The sequence below is a fragment of the Ranitomeya variabilis genome, chromosome 2 (assembly GCF_051348905.1).
Source record: "Ranitomeya variabilis isolate aRanVar5 chromosome 2, aRanVar5.hap1, whole genome shotgun sequence".
NCBI classification, from domain to species: domain Eukaryota; kingdom Metazoa; phylum Chordata; class Amphibia; order Anura; family Dendrobatidae; genus Ranitomeya; species Ranitomeya variabilis.
This window is the reverse complement of record NC_135233.1, coordinates 985,419,006-985,435,216: the sequence shown is the minus strand read 5'-3', so window position 1 is coordinate 985,435,216 and position 16,211 is coordinate 985,419,006. Positions and strand designations below refer to the sequence as shown.

Genomic DNA, 16,211 nt, shown 5'->3' with positions numbered 1-16,211 from the left:
GCTCCCCTCCCTCTATCTGCCCTTATAGCAAAGAAGACAGAAGTGTGTGTGGGTTTGATAAGGAAGGAGATGTTAAGGTGGCACAAGTGAGATTTATTAAGGTATTACTGCAGAAATTAATGTAGATGATAGTACTACCTTAAATGATGCTCCAGACTTAAGCCAAAGTTTCTCTGTTACAAACATACAGAAGCAAGAGGGAGGGCCCACCGGAGGATCCTCCGATGCTCTGCTGGGCCAGTCCGACATTGGTCCAGAGTATAAAATCAGGCAGGCACAGTTAAAGTCTTGGTTAAAGTGAACCTCTCTTGCTTCTGCTGCTCTCTCATGCCCTTTATGGCAAACTTCCAATATTGAGTCACTTGTATCTGGAGACTTGAACTACAATAGTAACTTTACACAAATAATGGACTCTGCAGGGAGATGTTAGGGGCACTTAGAAGCCATTTTGTTACTACATGATATTTAAAAAAAATCATCAATCTGAGGCTGCCCACTTTGTTATTAAATGAATAGGACAGTCCCATATTGGTGGTGAGTACTCTTTACGTTGGGTACATTTTTGGGGGTTTAATTGAGTCTGAGTCCGTCAATGAGCCTTCCTTGTGTGTGCGGAAAGGGTATGTTTGGAGTCAAGGACCACAAATAAACTCTGTCAATTTTTATTCTATCTTTAATTTAGATAGCATTAACAAAATCAAAATTTATTAACAAATCATTACCACCAAGTGTAACATGAAACAATGAAAGGACGCAAAGTGGGTAATAGTAGATGATCCTGCGCACTACAATGTACAGTCTACCATCAATTGAAATATTAAATACTTGAGACATCACAAGAAATATCTGTCTGTAGTCATACGCGGTAGGTAAATGCAGTTCTTCTAGTTCATGTTCTTTCTTTGCCATTTTGTCCTGTCTTATATAAATTATGGGACCTATGCAAAAGAATTGTTAGTACTGCAACTGTTAAAGGGAATCTGTCAGCGATGCATCACTTAATTATAATAATTTGATTTATATAGCACCAACATATTCCGTAACACTTTACAATTAAGCAGGACATGTACAAACAGTAAAGACATTACAAAGTAACACAGTTGAACAGTTTCAGGAGGAGTGAGAGTCCTGCTCGCAAGTGTACATACAACCTGTAAGATTTAGTTTACTGGTTGCAGCAATTGTGATAGAATCAGCATTTTCACTGCTGTAGATGTAGCAGTGCCCAGAAGGCTGACTCCGCTCATATCATATAGCTTTCTACATACATTTTGTATTGACAGTCAGCTGTTAATCAGTGGTGGGGACATGGTTGGACTAGGAGGCACAGGGACAGCTAGTCCGGCACTGATAATCTCCTGCTGCTAAAACATTTTTTGTATTGAGAGAACTGCACACAGCCTAATAAGTGACATATACCTGGAATTAGTGTCTCACCCCCTACCTCATGATGTTCTCAGATTGCATAGCAAAATCCCAGTGACGAATTCCCTTGTTTTCTCACACAAAACATTTTGAACAACACCACAGCAGTTTTTTTGAGCCAGAAGATAATTTGTCAAGAAGTCGAAGACTTTCCCATATATTTCACATTCCTCGTGAATCTACTAATGACTTTTGTTCAAAAAAACTGCAACAAAAACTGCAGTGACATTTTTTTTTTAAATGTGCTGTATAAAACCACCGTATAAGGGGTTTCCAGTGGTTGAAAAAAATGTTTGCTCTTCATCTACAAACAGTGCCGCTCCTGTCCATAGGATATGTCTGGTACTGCAGCTCAGACCCATTGAAGGGTAGCACAGAAATGGTTAAACTTGGTCCTTAAGAATCCCTACCAGTATACATCTCCACACTACCAGGGAGGTTCACAACTGGATTATCCAGGAATCAGTGCAGCAGGACAGCACATAGAATCTGAGTGCCTCTGTGACGAGAACGCTATATGTCACCTACTAATGGATCTCGAGGACCGAGTGACAAAATGAATGACAAAATTAAAATCGTGAATTTCTGTTTGCTGGGGGATTTTTCTCTTTTTGTATTTTCTTAAATTAGTTCACTATGGGGATTTTGGTCAGGTCAACGCCCTACAGATCATTAGAGAAATGTATTAAATAAGTGAATAAAAATCTACGTGGGTCAAGTATTGTTCATAAATTGTACAGTACTCAGTCTGAAATGGCATGAACCCTTCTTATGATTATCTCCTTTGGTCAACCCTTAGTCACATTTTTTAGTAATACATGTTTTAGCATTGGAATGGGGTCCGTAAATCAAGCCCCGTACCTTCTGTTAGTGAATCCCTCAGCTGATAAAATGAGGATCCAACCCCTTGAGTCATTCAATCCTCTAGAAATACTTCATATAGTAGCAAATGTTTAAATATTTATCATAAAGTGCTATACATCAGCATATATTGTGTCATGAGATCTAGAAATCAAATTTGTTACCTAACACTAGTAAATATAAAAACCTATTTCTTTAATTTCCAATCTTCAATAAACTAATACCCTGACATCTAATCTACAAATTCTAGCAACGTCTGGTCTTCTGTAGACGCGTTCCTACAACATATAGATTATTAATAGAGATTTCTATCATTTCGTACCAGTATGATAAAAGTGAATGATCTGGTCATTCTGGTTTTGCTTTATTATCAGTCAATTTGTATCAACCCATGCTAGACTGTCAAAAGTACAGGGCCAGCTCTTTCTTTCTAGGGCCATTGTCAATGCTAAAGCCTATGACACCTTTTAGTTCACTGCATGTGAAAGGAAGACCATGCTATCCCTCTATACACAGCAGGCCTTTTTTTGCATACCCCAACTATAACATTAGTACTTCCTTTCTCTAAAAGGAGCTTGTTAGACATCGGGACCCTGAACACAAGACTATAGTCTCATAAGGAGAGATGCTATAGATTCCTGCAGTCTCTCTTTAATACATCGCTAGGAAATCTGTGTTGTGTCCTCAGATTGTTCTTCATCTGCTTTTTCTTGAAGAACCTCTGGAGCCTCTTCCTGGATGGTTAAGTGAACTTCAGATGAGGATGATTCAGAGCTCAGGCTACTGTCTACTACATTATAGTCTGTGCAGAATCGGCTGGGCACAAAACTCTCCTGAAGGACGGTGAACACAGTGCTCGGCTGGGGTGGCTTGGATGAAGAAAGAGAAGAAGTACTCTTCCTGGTCTCTGTCCAAAGCTTCTCCTCATCCTGATAAAGTAGTAAAAGTTTGGATTCTTTCTCCTTTTTTGATCGCATGTAGACAAACATGATGCCCATCAGAAATATTCCGTAGAAGGACATGACAATCAGAACGTAGAGATACTCATTGTTATCCTTCCCACTGCTTACTTGGCTTGGCGGTTCCTGATACAAGCTCATGTCTTTGCCTGTTACGGTCCCATTAACCATTTCTTCCATCCTCAACATTGAAGCAGGAGTTCAGTGTATCAGTTAGATCTGCATGTAGAAAAAAAATCCATGAATATTTCCATAACATAACACTAGATACAGATGTAGAATAACTCAGAAGTAAATTCATACACATTCCATTTGGCATTAATTTCTCGTTAAAACCACAAGATGGGTTGGTAAATGCCCTGGCATGTAAACCATTATGGTGATCTTGGATCGAGGTCATCCAGGGCCATAGCTAGGCTTCCCATCACCTGGGGCAAAGGTTTAGTTCACTGCCACAGTCTTGTGTATAAATATAGTGCCAAATTGTCTTTTTTGGAGCCCCCTGTGGTATGTGAGGCTGATATCTGCCATAGTTATGCCCCTGAGATCGCAATGACTTTATAATTTATGTCTTCTGGGAGACGACCATTATGGGCATGGTCATTGTTTATATATGTCGTAAATGTATAAGATTTTATTATTTATTATTAGTGATGAGCGAATATACTCGTTACTCGAGATTTCTCGAGCATGCTCGGGGGTCCTCCGAGTATTTTTTAGTGCTCGGAGATTTAGTTTTTCTTGCCGCAGCTGAATGATTTACATCTGATAGACAGCTTGATTACATGTGGGGATTCCCTAGCAACCAGGCAACCCCCACATGTACTTATGCTGGCTAACAGATGTAAATCATTCAGCTGCAGCAATAAAAACTAAATTTCCGAGCACTAAAAAATACTCGGAGGACCCCCGAGCGTGCTCGAGAAATCTCGAGTAACGAGTATATTCGTTCATCACTATTTATTATGCTTTGCTTATATAGCGCCATCATAATCCACCGCACTTCACAGACATTATCATCGCTGTCCCCATTGGGGCTCACAATCTAAATTCCCTATCTATTTGTCTTTGAAATAAGATTGGAGTAATGGCTGGAAAAACGGCATACAAACATACAAATGGACCCTTTAATTTAAATCATCTTTGGCACATCTTATACTTTTCCTTATTTATACACTACAGCGCCCACTTCATGGCCTGACCCTGATAGGGACACTGCCGATATTGCCATCACAACAGTACCTGCCATCTGACAACTCTTGCTAGCCTTTCTTCACAGTACATTAGACAATTTGCTAACCTATATCAACATATGTAAATCTGTTTAGATTCTTTATAACTCAATACACCAAAAAGGGACACATTTCTAAAAATTGTCTAAAAGAAAAATGAACTTTGTTTTCCCTTAGCAACCAATCACAGCGCTGCTTTTATTTTTCAAAAGCAGAATTTGAAATGAGAGCTGTGCTGTGATTGGTTGCTATGGGCAACAAAGACAGCATTTTCTTTTACACGGTGTCACAAATATCCCCTATTCCCTATAATGATTGGTCACATTATACTTTGGCATTAGTTTGAATACTTCGTGTCATGCACAGTATATTCTGTGTGGAAAGAGTTGTTCTCATGGATGATGTTGGAATTGTCCTCCATAGGAAGTGGTGAATCGTGTGGTTAGGGAGCAGTTGTCAGTGACTCCTTGTTGTCTGACTCGGCGTAAAGTTATGACAAATCTTATGTAATACAATAACTGTAACTAAACCGTTCTATTATATCATAGGGATCAGTCACTATACTAAATAAATAGCAAAAGGTTTGCTGCCTCCACCAAGTGTTATTAAGACTTTTACATTTTTAGAGGTGCACTTTATAGGGCACCCGTCATCTCGCGTACATGCAGTCCGATCTGTGGACAGCACGGTGTAGAGAAGGAGAAGCAGAGAAGAACAATATATAGGACTGCTGGAAAAGATTCGGTAAAACTTACATTTTATTCATTGAAATCCCTGGTGCATATGTATATGAGTCCAGTGGGCGTCGTTCCTACTAGTGATTGACAGCTATCTCTGCACACAGTCATACAGGGAAGACTGTAGATCACTCGTAGGACCGCCCACTGGACTCATATACATACAAATATCATAGTTTTCAATGAATTTAATACAAATTTTACTGAATCTTTTCCCACAAAAATATACATGCAGCTGATCATCTCAGCCTGCTGTATAACAGCCTGGCTGCACATTAGATACCATTTTAAACATGACAAGTTTCCTTTAAATATTTTCAGACTCCCATGTCTTGCTGCTAAAAATTCTGAAAAGGGAATCTTGGTAATGAAGGGAGCATAAGATTTCCCCTTGCCACATTACAAGTCATATATCACCGGCACTACAAACATATGATGTAGTTTCCTACCATCACTACTGTTTAAAAATGTGGTTGAATTAATACTGGAGAGGAGGATGACAGCTCACATTAATGATCCTTATTTGGGTAAATAACTTTAAGGTTAGCAAACTTTGGGTAAATTCTACATAGTCCACTGCCATACAAGGTATGAGTGGTGGGGATAAACAAGATATTTTATACAGCCCATTCTTTGATTCCCGTCTATATGAGACTCCATATGTATATATAGCGATAATAAACGGCGAACAATGTATTTGTGCAAACCTAAAATCGACCCATCCGGCATTGTCTATGCTGTAGGTTATATTTGAACTGTGAAGTGCTGTGGAATGTTTACGCCATTGAAATAAAATAATATTATTATTTGCATTACGTTGCAAAACACACACACACATATATACAGCGCTGGCAAAAATTAAGAGACCACCACTTCAAAACCCTGTCATGAGCAGCCCAATCTCCAGACCTGAACCCCATTGAAAACCTCTGGAATGTAATCAAGAGGATGATGGATAGTCACAAGCCATCAAACAAAGAAGAACTGCTTACATTTTTGCGCCAGAAGCAGTGTGAAAAACTGGCGGAAAGCATGCCAAGACGCATGAAAGCTGGGATTAAAAATCATGGTTATTCCACAAAATATTGATTTCTGAACTCTTCCTGAGTTAAAACATTAGTATTGTTGTTTCTAAATGATTATGAACTTGTTTTCTATGCATTATTTTTGGTCTGAAAGCACTGGGATTTTTTTGTTATTTTGACCATTTCTCCTTTTCAGAAAAAATACAAAATTTATTGCTTGGAAATTCAGAGACATGTTGTCAGAAGTTTATAGAATAAAAGAACAATTTACATTTTACTCAAAAATATACCCATAAAGAGAAAAATCAGACAAACTGAACATTTTGCAGTGGTCTCTTAATTTTTGAGCTGTATATATAATAATAGTGACTTCATAAACAGTGTTATGTCAAATATATTATATCTCAGAGATATATGATCGCCCAGCTACCATTGTGCACACAGGGATAAATTGTGTGGGATGTCGTATGTTATGGACTTACGTGTGAGTAGCACTTGAAGAGTAAATTCAATAAGAAGTGCAGTTCTTGCTCCCTGTATCCCTGGAAAGCTGAACTGGTTTCCACCTGATGTTCTGGTGTCTTCCGATGCTGCAGGGTCATATATAGCCAGCTGTGGACGTCTGCGTGACATGGGATAGAAGGAGGAGGATGGAGGCTTGTGCTTGAAGACACGCAGAACATCCCACTGAACTTGTGACGACCACAAGGGGGAGAAGAAAAGGAAAGGAATGAGAAACTTCTAGTTCTGATTAAAATTAGGAAAGTAAATGAAGCCAAAAACAAATTGCTATATTGGGTTATCCTCATAACTACGGGTGAAGACAGGACTGAATTCAAGCATGGAACTCTTTCAGATTAAGTCTTCATTCAGGAGTAGAATGTAAATTGAACATGTGCAGCGCCCCCACTGCCGCAGGGCCGAGGGGTACCCGGTACCGGGCCTCTGAGTCTCTGCTCTGGGGGTTGTCACGGTGGCTAGACCCGGTCCGTGACCCTGCTGAGGGGCGCCCAAATAATAGGGTGTGGATGACGGTGGTAGTGTGGTGCGGTGTAGTGCCGGCCGCGGTCAATAACGAGGACACCAGGTTTGCAGTCTCTTTACCTCTTTACTGAAGGCTTCAGGGTCCTCAATCCGGAATACGGTTAACCGGGCTGCGCAAGTCCGGCCGGTCTGATGGCACATCCAGATCTCCCTTTGCAGGTGGAAATCTGTGCCTACCTTCTAGCGCTTGTGTGTTGTAGTCCTTCCCTGCTGAGCACCACGGGATAGTCCTCACAACTGTTGTGTCTGTTTCTCGTGTTCCCTCACAACTCGATTCTGATGTTCTTCCACGTCCCCCAGATCTTATGGTTAGGACGCACCCGTATGACGGGGAGGCTCGGAGCTCTTCCGGGACTCTAGCGTCGCCCCACTCCTGTTGTTACCCCCCTGTGTCTTCCTAGGTCAATTGGGTGAGACAGCCCGCCTATAACTGACTGTCCTGCCGTAGGTTTGAAGTTTGGCTTGGAGCTCTATACTTCCTCGGCGTTCCGGCCACCGGTTATGCGCCTCAATAGGATGTTGCCTCGTCTTACAGCACGACTCCTACTGGTATTCTCCTTGTTGCGTTGAACTCGTTTCTCACTCAGCACAATAAACCTCGCTTCTTGTCCTTTCTTGGGGTACCGCCGCTATATCGTGCAGGCGCGGTCCCGTAACGTTCTCTCTGTTCGCTAGGCCTCTGTCAGGATCTCACCCCTGACAGGGACCCCTCTGAATCTTCCCCTACAACACCCTCTGCCACAAGGTGTTGCCTGGTTCCAACCCAGTCAGCTTTCTCTCTAACTACCTGCCTAACCCCCAGTTTTACCAGATTGTGAGGAGTGGCCTAATAAATAGAACCCTTAGCTCCCCCTGGAGGCCAGACTGTGAAATGTATTGGTGTCTGTGATACCTGGTCAGATGAACTCCTTCAGTGCCATCAGACGTACCATAGCCCCCATTAGCGGCGGAGCAACAGTACTGCAACGACCAGGACTCTGGGGCGCTGCACATGCTTTACTGAAGCTGTGATATTAACCCTCCAGTGCCCTAAGCTACTGGACAGGGTAACAGAGTTAGGCCTCTGTTGTGAATTAGACTTTTTTGGCTCCCTCTTGTGGTCACTAGTGATATGACTCTGGGATTGTCTTTCCTCAGTTTGGCACCCACCTGGGTCGTTAGTCCAGGGGTGTTGCTATATAAACTTCCTGGATTCTCAGTCCAGTGCCTGGCATCGTTGTAATCAGTCCTTTCTGTTTGCTCCTGTCTGCTGGTCCTGGTTCTTGCAAAATTAAGCTAAGTCCTGCTTCCTTGTTTTTTGGTTATTTGCATTGCTCTTATTTTCTGTCCAGCTTGTACTAAATGTGATTCCTGTTTTTGCTGGAAGCTCTAGGGGGCTGGTATTCTCCCCCCGGGCCGTTAGACGGTTCGGGGGTTCTTGAATATCCAGCGTGGAAATTTTGATAGGGTTTTTGCTGACCGTATAAGTCATCTTACTATATTCTGCTATTAGTCAGTGGGCCTCTCTTTGCTAAATATCTAATTCATTCTTACGTTTGTCTTTTCTCCTTACCTCACCGTTATTATTTGTGGGGGGCTTGTATCCAACTTTTGGGGTCTTTTCTCTGGAGGCAAGAAAGGTCTATCTTTTCCCTTCTAGGGTTAGTTAGTTCTCCGGCTGGCGCGAGACGTCTAGAACCAACGTAGGCACGTTCCCCGGCTGCTGCTATTTGTGGTGCTAGGATTAGATATACGGTTAGCCCAGTTACCACTGCCCTATGAGCTGGTTTTTTATGTTTGCAGACTTGGTATGTACTTTTGAGACCCTCTGCCATTGGGGTCATAACAGTATGCCAGGCCAACATTGAATGTTTAATGCATTGCAGAAGTGGGATAATAAGAAAGGAAATTCTGAGTTTTTTTTTTTTTTTCTTTCCTCTCTTCCTCCCCTTTACCTCTGAGTGGCTTGAGCTTGCTGCAGACATGAATGTCCAGACCTTGATTACAAGTGTGGACCAGCTTGCTGCTCGTGTGCAGGGCATACAAGATTTTGTTATCAGTAGTCCAATGTCTGAACCTAAAATACCTATTCCTGAACTGTTTTCTGGAGACCGATTTAAGTTTAGGAATTTCAGGAATAATTGTAAATTGTTTCTATCTCTGAGACCCCGTTCATCTGGAGACTCAGCTCAGCAAGTTAAAATTGTTATCTCCTTTTTACGGGGCGACCCTCAGGATTGGGCTTTCTCGCTAGCGCCAGGAGATCCGGCATTGGCAAATATTGATGCGTTTTTTCTGGCGCTCGGATTGCTTTACGAGGAACCCAATCTTGAAGTTCAGACAGAAAAAGCCTTGCTGGCTATTTCTCAGGGCCAGGATGAAGCTGAAGTGTATTGCCAAAAATTTCGGAAATGGTCCGTGCTTACTCAGTGGAATGAGTGTGCTCTGGCCGCAAATTTCAGAAATGGCCTTTCTGAAGCCATTAAGAATGTGATGGTGGGTTTCTCCATTCCTACAAGTCTGAGTGATTCCATGGCGCTGGCTATTCAAATTGACCGGCGTTTGCGGGAGCGCAAAACCTCTGGTGGTGTTGTCTGAACAAACACCTGATTTAATGCAATGTGGTAGAATTCAGACTAGAAATGAATGGAAAAATCATAGACGTCAGAATGGGTTGTGTTTTTACTGTGGTGATTCTACACATGTTATATCAGCATGCTCTAAACACCTAACAAGGGTTGTTAGTCCTGTCGCCATTGGTAATTTGCAACCTAAATTTATTTTGTCTGTGACTTTAATTTGCTCATTGTCTTCCTACCCTGTTATGGCGTTTGTGGATTCAGGTGCTGCCCTGAGTCTTATGGATCTGTCATTTGCCAAGCGCTGTAGTTTTGTTCTTGAGCCGTTGGTAAATCCTATCCCTCTTAGAGGTATTGATGCTACGCCATTGGCGGAAAATAAACCGCAGTTTTGGACACAGGTAACCATGTGCATGACTCCTGAACATCGGGAGGTGATTCGTTTTCTTGTTCTGCATAAAATGCATGATTTGGTCGTTTTGGGTTTGCCATGGTTACAGACCCATAATCCAGACTTGGATTGGAAGGCAATGTCTGTGTCAAGTTGGGGCTGTCAGGGAATTCATGGTGATTCCCCGCCGGTGTCTATTGCTTCCTCTACTCCTTCGGAAGTTCCTGAGTATTTGTCTGATTATCAGGATGTATTCAGCGAGTCCAGGTCCAGTGCTCTGCCTCCTCATAGGGACTGTGACTGCGCCATAGATTTGATTCCAGGTAGTAAATTTCCTAAGGGAAGACTATTTAATCTGTCTGTACCTGAGCATGCCGCAATGCGTTCGTATATCAAGGAATCTCTGGAGAAGGGGCATATCCGTCCATCCTCTTCCCCTCTTGGTGCGGGATTCTTTTTTGTGGCCAAGAAGGACGGATCTTTGAGACCTTGTATTGACTATCGGCTTCTGAATAAAATCACTGTTAAATTTCAGTATCCTTTGCCTCTGTTGTCAGACTTGTTTGCCCGGATTAAAGGTGCCAAGTGGTTCACCAAGATAGATCTTCGTGGTGCGTACAACCTTGTGCGCATTAAGCAAGGAGATGAATGGAAAACTGCATTTAATACGCCCGAAGGTCATTTTGAGTACTTGGTGATGCCTTTTGGGCTCTCTAATGCTCCTTCAGTGTTTCAGTCCTTTATGCATGATATTTTCCGGAAGTATCTGGATAAATTTATGATTGTTTATCTGGATGATATTCTGGTTTTCTCTGATGATTGGGACTCGCATGTAGAGCAGGTCAGGATGGTGTTTCAGGTTTTGCGTGAGAATGCTTTGTTTGTTAAGGGCTCAAAGTGTCTCTTTGGAGTACAGAAGGTTCCCTTTTTGGGTTTTATTTTTTCCCCTTCTGCGGTGGAGATGGACCCAGTCAAGGTCCGAGCTATTCATGATTGGACTCAACCCACGTCAGTTAAGAGTCTTCAGAAGTTCTTGGGTTTTGCTAACTTCTACCGTCGTTTTATCGCTAATTTTTCTAGCGTTGTTAAACCTTTGACGGATATGACCAAGAAAGGTTCTGATGTTGCTAACTGGGCTCCTGCAGCAGTGGAAACTTTCCAAGAGTTGAAGCGCTGGTTTACTTCGGCGCCTGTTTTGTGCCAGCCTGATGTCTCACTTCCCTTTCAGGTTGAAGTGGATGCTTCTGAGATTGGGGCAGGGGCCGTTTTGTCGCAGAGAGGCCCTGGTTGCTCTGTAATGAGACCATGTGCTTTCTTCTCTAGGAAGTTTTCGCCTGCTGAGCGGAATTATGATGTTGGCAATCGGAAGTTGCTGGCCATGAAGTGGGCATTTGAGGAGTGGCGTCATTGGCTCGAGGGTGCTAAGCATCGTGTGGTGGTCTTGACTGATCACAAGAATCTGATGTATCTCGAGTCTGCTAAGCGCCTTAATCCTAGACAGGCCCGTTGGTCATTGTTTTTCTCCCGTTTTGACTTTGTGGTCTCGTATTTACCAGGTTCAAAGAATGTGAAGGCTGATGCTCTTTCAAGGAGCTTTGTGCCTGACTCTCCTGGAGTCGCAGAACCAGTTGGTATTCTTAAAGAGGGAGTAATCTTGTCAGCCATTTCTCCGGATTTGCGACGTGTGTTGCAGAGATTTCAGGCTGGTAGACCTGACTCTTGTCCACCTGACAGACTGTTTGTTCCTGATAAGTGGACCAACAGAGTCATTTCCGAGGTTCATTCCTCGGTGTTGGCAGGGCATCCGGGAATTTTTGGCACCAGAGATTTGGTGGCTAGGTCCTTTTGGTGGCCTTCCTTGTCACGGGATGTGCGGTCATTTGTGCAGTCCTGTGGGACTTGTGCTCGGGCTAAGCCTTGCTGTTCTCGTGCCAGCGGGTTGCTCTTGCCCTTGCCTGTCCCGAAGAGGCCTTGGACACACATTTCCATGGATTTCATTTCAGATCTTCCGGTGTCTCAAGGAATCTCTGTCATCTGGGTGGTATGTGATCGCTTTTCCAAGATGGTCCATTTGGTATCTTTGCCTAAATTGCCTTCCTCTTCCGATCTGGTTCCCTTGTTCTTTCAGAATGTGGTTCGTTTACACGGCATTCCTGAGAATATCGTGTCTGACAGAGGATCCCAGTTTGTTTCCAGGTTCTGGCGATCCTTTTGTGCTAAGATGGGCATTGATTTGTCGTTTTCGTCTGCCTTTCATCCTCAAACTAATGGACAAACGGAACGAACTAATCAGACTCTGGAGGCTTATTTGAGGTGTTTTGTTTCTGCAGATCAGGATGATTGGGTGACCTTCTTGCCGTTGGCTGAGTTTGCCCTTAATAATCGGGCTAGTTCCGCTACTTTGGTTTCGCCATTTTTCTGGAACTCTGGTTTCCATCCTCGTTTTTCCTCGGGACATGTGGAGTCTTCTGACTGTCCTGGGGTAGATTCTGTGGTGGATAGGTTGCAGCAGATCTGGAATCATGTGGTGGACAACTTAAAGTTGTCACAGGAGAAGGCTCAGCGTTTTGCCAACCGCCGCCGCGGTGTGGGTCCCCGACTTCGTGTTGGGGATTTGGTATGGCTGTCTTCTCGATTTGTTCCTATGAAGGTCTACTCTCCTAAATTTAAGCCTCGCTTCATCGGCCCTTACAAGATATTGGAAATCCTTAATCCTGTGTCCTTTCGCTTGGATCTTCCGGTGTCGTTTGCCATTCACAACGTGTTCCATAGGTCTTTGTTGCGGCGGTACGTTGTACCTGTGGTTCCTTCTGTTGAGCCTCCTGCTCCGGTGTTGGTTGAGGGCGAGTTGGAGTACGTGGTGGAGAAGATCTTGGATTCTCGTCTCTCCAGGCGGAGGCTTCAGTATCTGGTCAAGTGGAAGGGCTATGGTCAGGAGGATAATTCCTGGGTGGTTGCCTCTGATGTGCATGCGGCCGATTTAGTTCGTGCCTTTCACGCTGCTCATCCTGATCGCCCTGGTGGTCTTGGTGAGGGTTCGGTGACCCCTCCTTAAGGGGGAGGTACTGTTGTGAATTAGACTTTTTGGCTCCCTCTTGTGGTCACTAGTGATATGACTCTGGGATTGTCTTTCCTCAGTTTGGCACCCACCTGGGTCGTTAGTCCAGGGGTGTTGCTATATAAACTTCCTGGATTCTCAGTCCAGTGCCTGGCATCGTTGTAATCAGTCCTTTCTGTTTGCTCCTGTCTGCTGGTCCTGGTTCTTGCAAAATTAAGCTAAGTCCTGCTTCCTTGTTTTTTAGTTATTTGCATTGCTCTTATTTTCTGTCCAGCTTGTACTAAATGTGATTCCTGTTTTTGCTGGAAGCTCTAGGGGGCTGATATTCTCCCCCCGGGCCATTAGACGGTTCGGGGGTTCTTGAATATCCAGCATAGAAATTTTGATAGGGTTTTTGCTGACCGTATAAGTCATCTTACTATATTCTGCTATTAGTCAGTGGGCCTCTCTTTGCTAAATATCTAATTCATTCTTACGTTTGTCTTTTCTCCTTACCTCACCGTTATTATTTGTGGGGGGCTTGTATCCAACTTTTGGGGTCTTTTCTCTGGAGGCAAGAAAGGTCTATCTTTTCCCTTCTAGGGTTAGTTAGTTCTCCGGCTGGCGCGAGACGTCTAGAACCAACGTAGGCACGTTCCCCGGCTGCTGCTATTTGTGGTGCTAGGATTAGATATACGGTTAGCCCAGTTACCACTGCCCTATGAGCTGGTTTTTTATGTTTGCAGACTTGGTATGTACTTTTGAGACCCTCTGCCATTGGGGTCATAACAGGCCTCGCTCACACAAGCGTCTCCTGACGATTCAGCATGAGAAAAAAAATTGCAGCATCGAGTGGCTCAGAATTCAGGTCACGTGCAGCCATACAAGTCTATGGGTGTGTGTAAAACATCTTTTGGCAGTCCGATGTCATCCGAATGCAGTCTGATATCCGCAGACTCCGACAATGGAGAAGATGAAGAAATTAAGTTCCCCGTCTTCTCCACACCCATAATACAATTCTCTCATGCGAGAGAATCGGATCACAGTAAGCTGACACTTATCAGAGATTGAGCGTCATTACCATAATCGATCGGACGAAAGAATCAACGCTCGAGTGTCAACTCAGCCTACTTGGGAAAACTGGGGTGGGAAAGGAATCAAAGGCAGTTAATCCAGCCTTAATGAGGGTTGAGAAATCTGGAACAGCTCTTTATAGAGGGGTGTCTGGTTTTATTAATATAAAGGCCAATTTCTGCCTATATTCAAGTGCTGATTGTAGTGCTGATGCCGGCGCCCCTGCATGGGGTCCACTTCTCCCTCCATGCAGGGACATCAGCTTACTCACCGCCCTGGTCCTCGGCGCGGTCCCTGGTATGCTCCTGATTGTGTGCACGCCACAGTCTCGGCGGCGCACCAAGTACATGTGTTCGCATGCTCCCACATTCTTAAAGGAGCAGCGTGGGTATATACTAAATGCCCTGCAAGATAGCTCCCAGCCAATTGCTGGGAGTCATCCTATATAAAAGACTCCCTCTCCCTTAAGGAGTCGCTGAGCAATGTGTAGAATCATTAGTTAGTAAGGTGTACTACTAGTAAGTTGTAAGGTCCCCTGGTCCCGGTGCAGACAATGTCCTGAACCTCTATCCCTGGTACCAGTGTGTCCCATCTGGTATCTGTAGTTCCCTGGTCCTAGTGTGGACAGTCCTGTATCCGTAGTTCCCTGATCCGGATGTGGCCAGTCCTGTATCCGTAGTCCCCTTGTCCCGGTGAGGTCAGTCTTGTATGCAAAGTTCCCTGGTCCTGGTGTGGCTAGTTCTTTACCCATAGTCTCTTGGTCCCAATGTGGCCAGTCCTGTATTTGAAGTACCATGGTCCCGGAGTGCCTGAACCTTTTCCCCTGATTTGTGAAAGGCCAGTGCCTGAACTTCGTCCCCTAGTCCCAGAGCGGACAGTGCCTGAACCTCATCCCCTGATCACTGAGCAACCAGTGTCTGATTGTTGCCCCCTGGTCCATGTGCGACCAAACCCTGACCCAGTATCCTAGCCCAGCGTGTCGGAACCAAGCCCATATCCATGTCAGTAACCGTTCTGTAGAGGTGCCAGAACTTACTAGTCTGAACGGAGACCTAGCCCTAATTAGTCTCCGCTTACGTGACCCCTGGGGTCAGCAGCTGCACTATCGGGCTCTGCCCAGGAGTGGTACCTGGCAGCTACCTACCGCACAAGCCTGACCTCGCCTTTAGAAGCTCCAGTGAACACCAGGTAGCTGCTTAGTTACACCCCTTCCTGGGTAGGCCTGGCCCTGTGACACAGTCTGTCCAAAAATCCACATGCGCCAAGGCTGGAAGTAACACTGATCTGTATGTAAGTCAATTAAGCCTCGTTCACACAGGCCAACAAATTTTGTAAGGAAAGAATGATCTGACTGTGTACATGTTGTCAGCAGCACTAGCACCCCATTGTTCCTTGTTACAACCCCTAAACGTCTGTGATACTGAGTATCACAAAATTTGGGGGGTTAAAAAAAATAGTAATATCGTCTTTATAATTTAAACCTGAGATGTTATGTGACCCCCAAACTGAATGATCAATTCTAAGGACCTTATCCTAACGTACATTAAAATCTGTTGACATGTGATAACATTAGCATTTATTTATTGTCCAATGTTTATATAACATTAATATGTTCTGCGTTGGCCAGACCCCAGTGTAGCTAGCAATCTAATAATTAATAAGGAAAATAATGGGGTCACCGAACAATGTCTCTGATAGCCCACCCTCCATCCATAAAGTACACAAGTTAAATCACAGACACGCCACGAACAATCAAAAATTTTATTTTATATATATATATATATATATATATATATATATATATATATAATAATAATCTTTATTTTTATATAGCGCTAACATATTCTGCAGCGCTTTACAGTTTGCAC

General features: G+C 43.7%; 1 protein-coding gene across 2 annotated transcripts; it reads right to left on the bottom strand.

Annotated features, from left to right (window-relative positions):
- Window positions 1-650: 650 nt before the first annotated feature.
- Window positions 651-6,844, bottom strand: KCNE4 (potassium voltage-gated channel subfamily E regulatory subunit 4). 2 transcript variants are annotated; one of them, XM_077290892.1, is made up of 2 exons: window positions 6,722-6,844; window positions 651-3,464 (listed from the first exon to the last, which is right to left on the bottom strand). In XM_077290892.1, exon 2 carries the CDS (start codon window positions 3,432-3,434, stop codon window positions 2,949-2,951), a length of 486 nt encoding a protein of 161 aa, XP_077147007.1. In that variant the 5' UTR covers window positions 3,435-3,464; window positions 6,722-6,844; the 3' UTR covers window positions 651-2,948. The 2 variants fall into 2 exon arrangements, with proteins under 2 accessions (XP_077147007.1, XP_077147008.1); XM_077290893.1 differs by lacking the exon at window positions 6,722-6,844 and adding an exon at window positions 4,488-4,620.
- Between the last annotated feature and the right edge of the window lie 9,367 nt (window positions 6,845-16,211).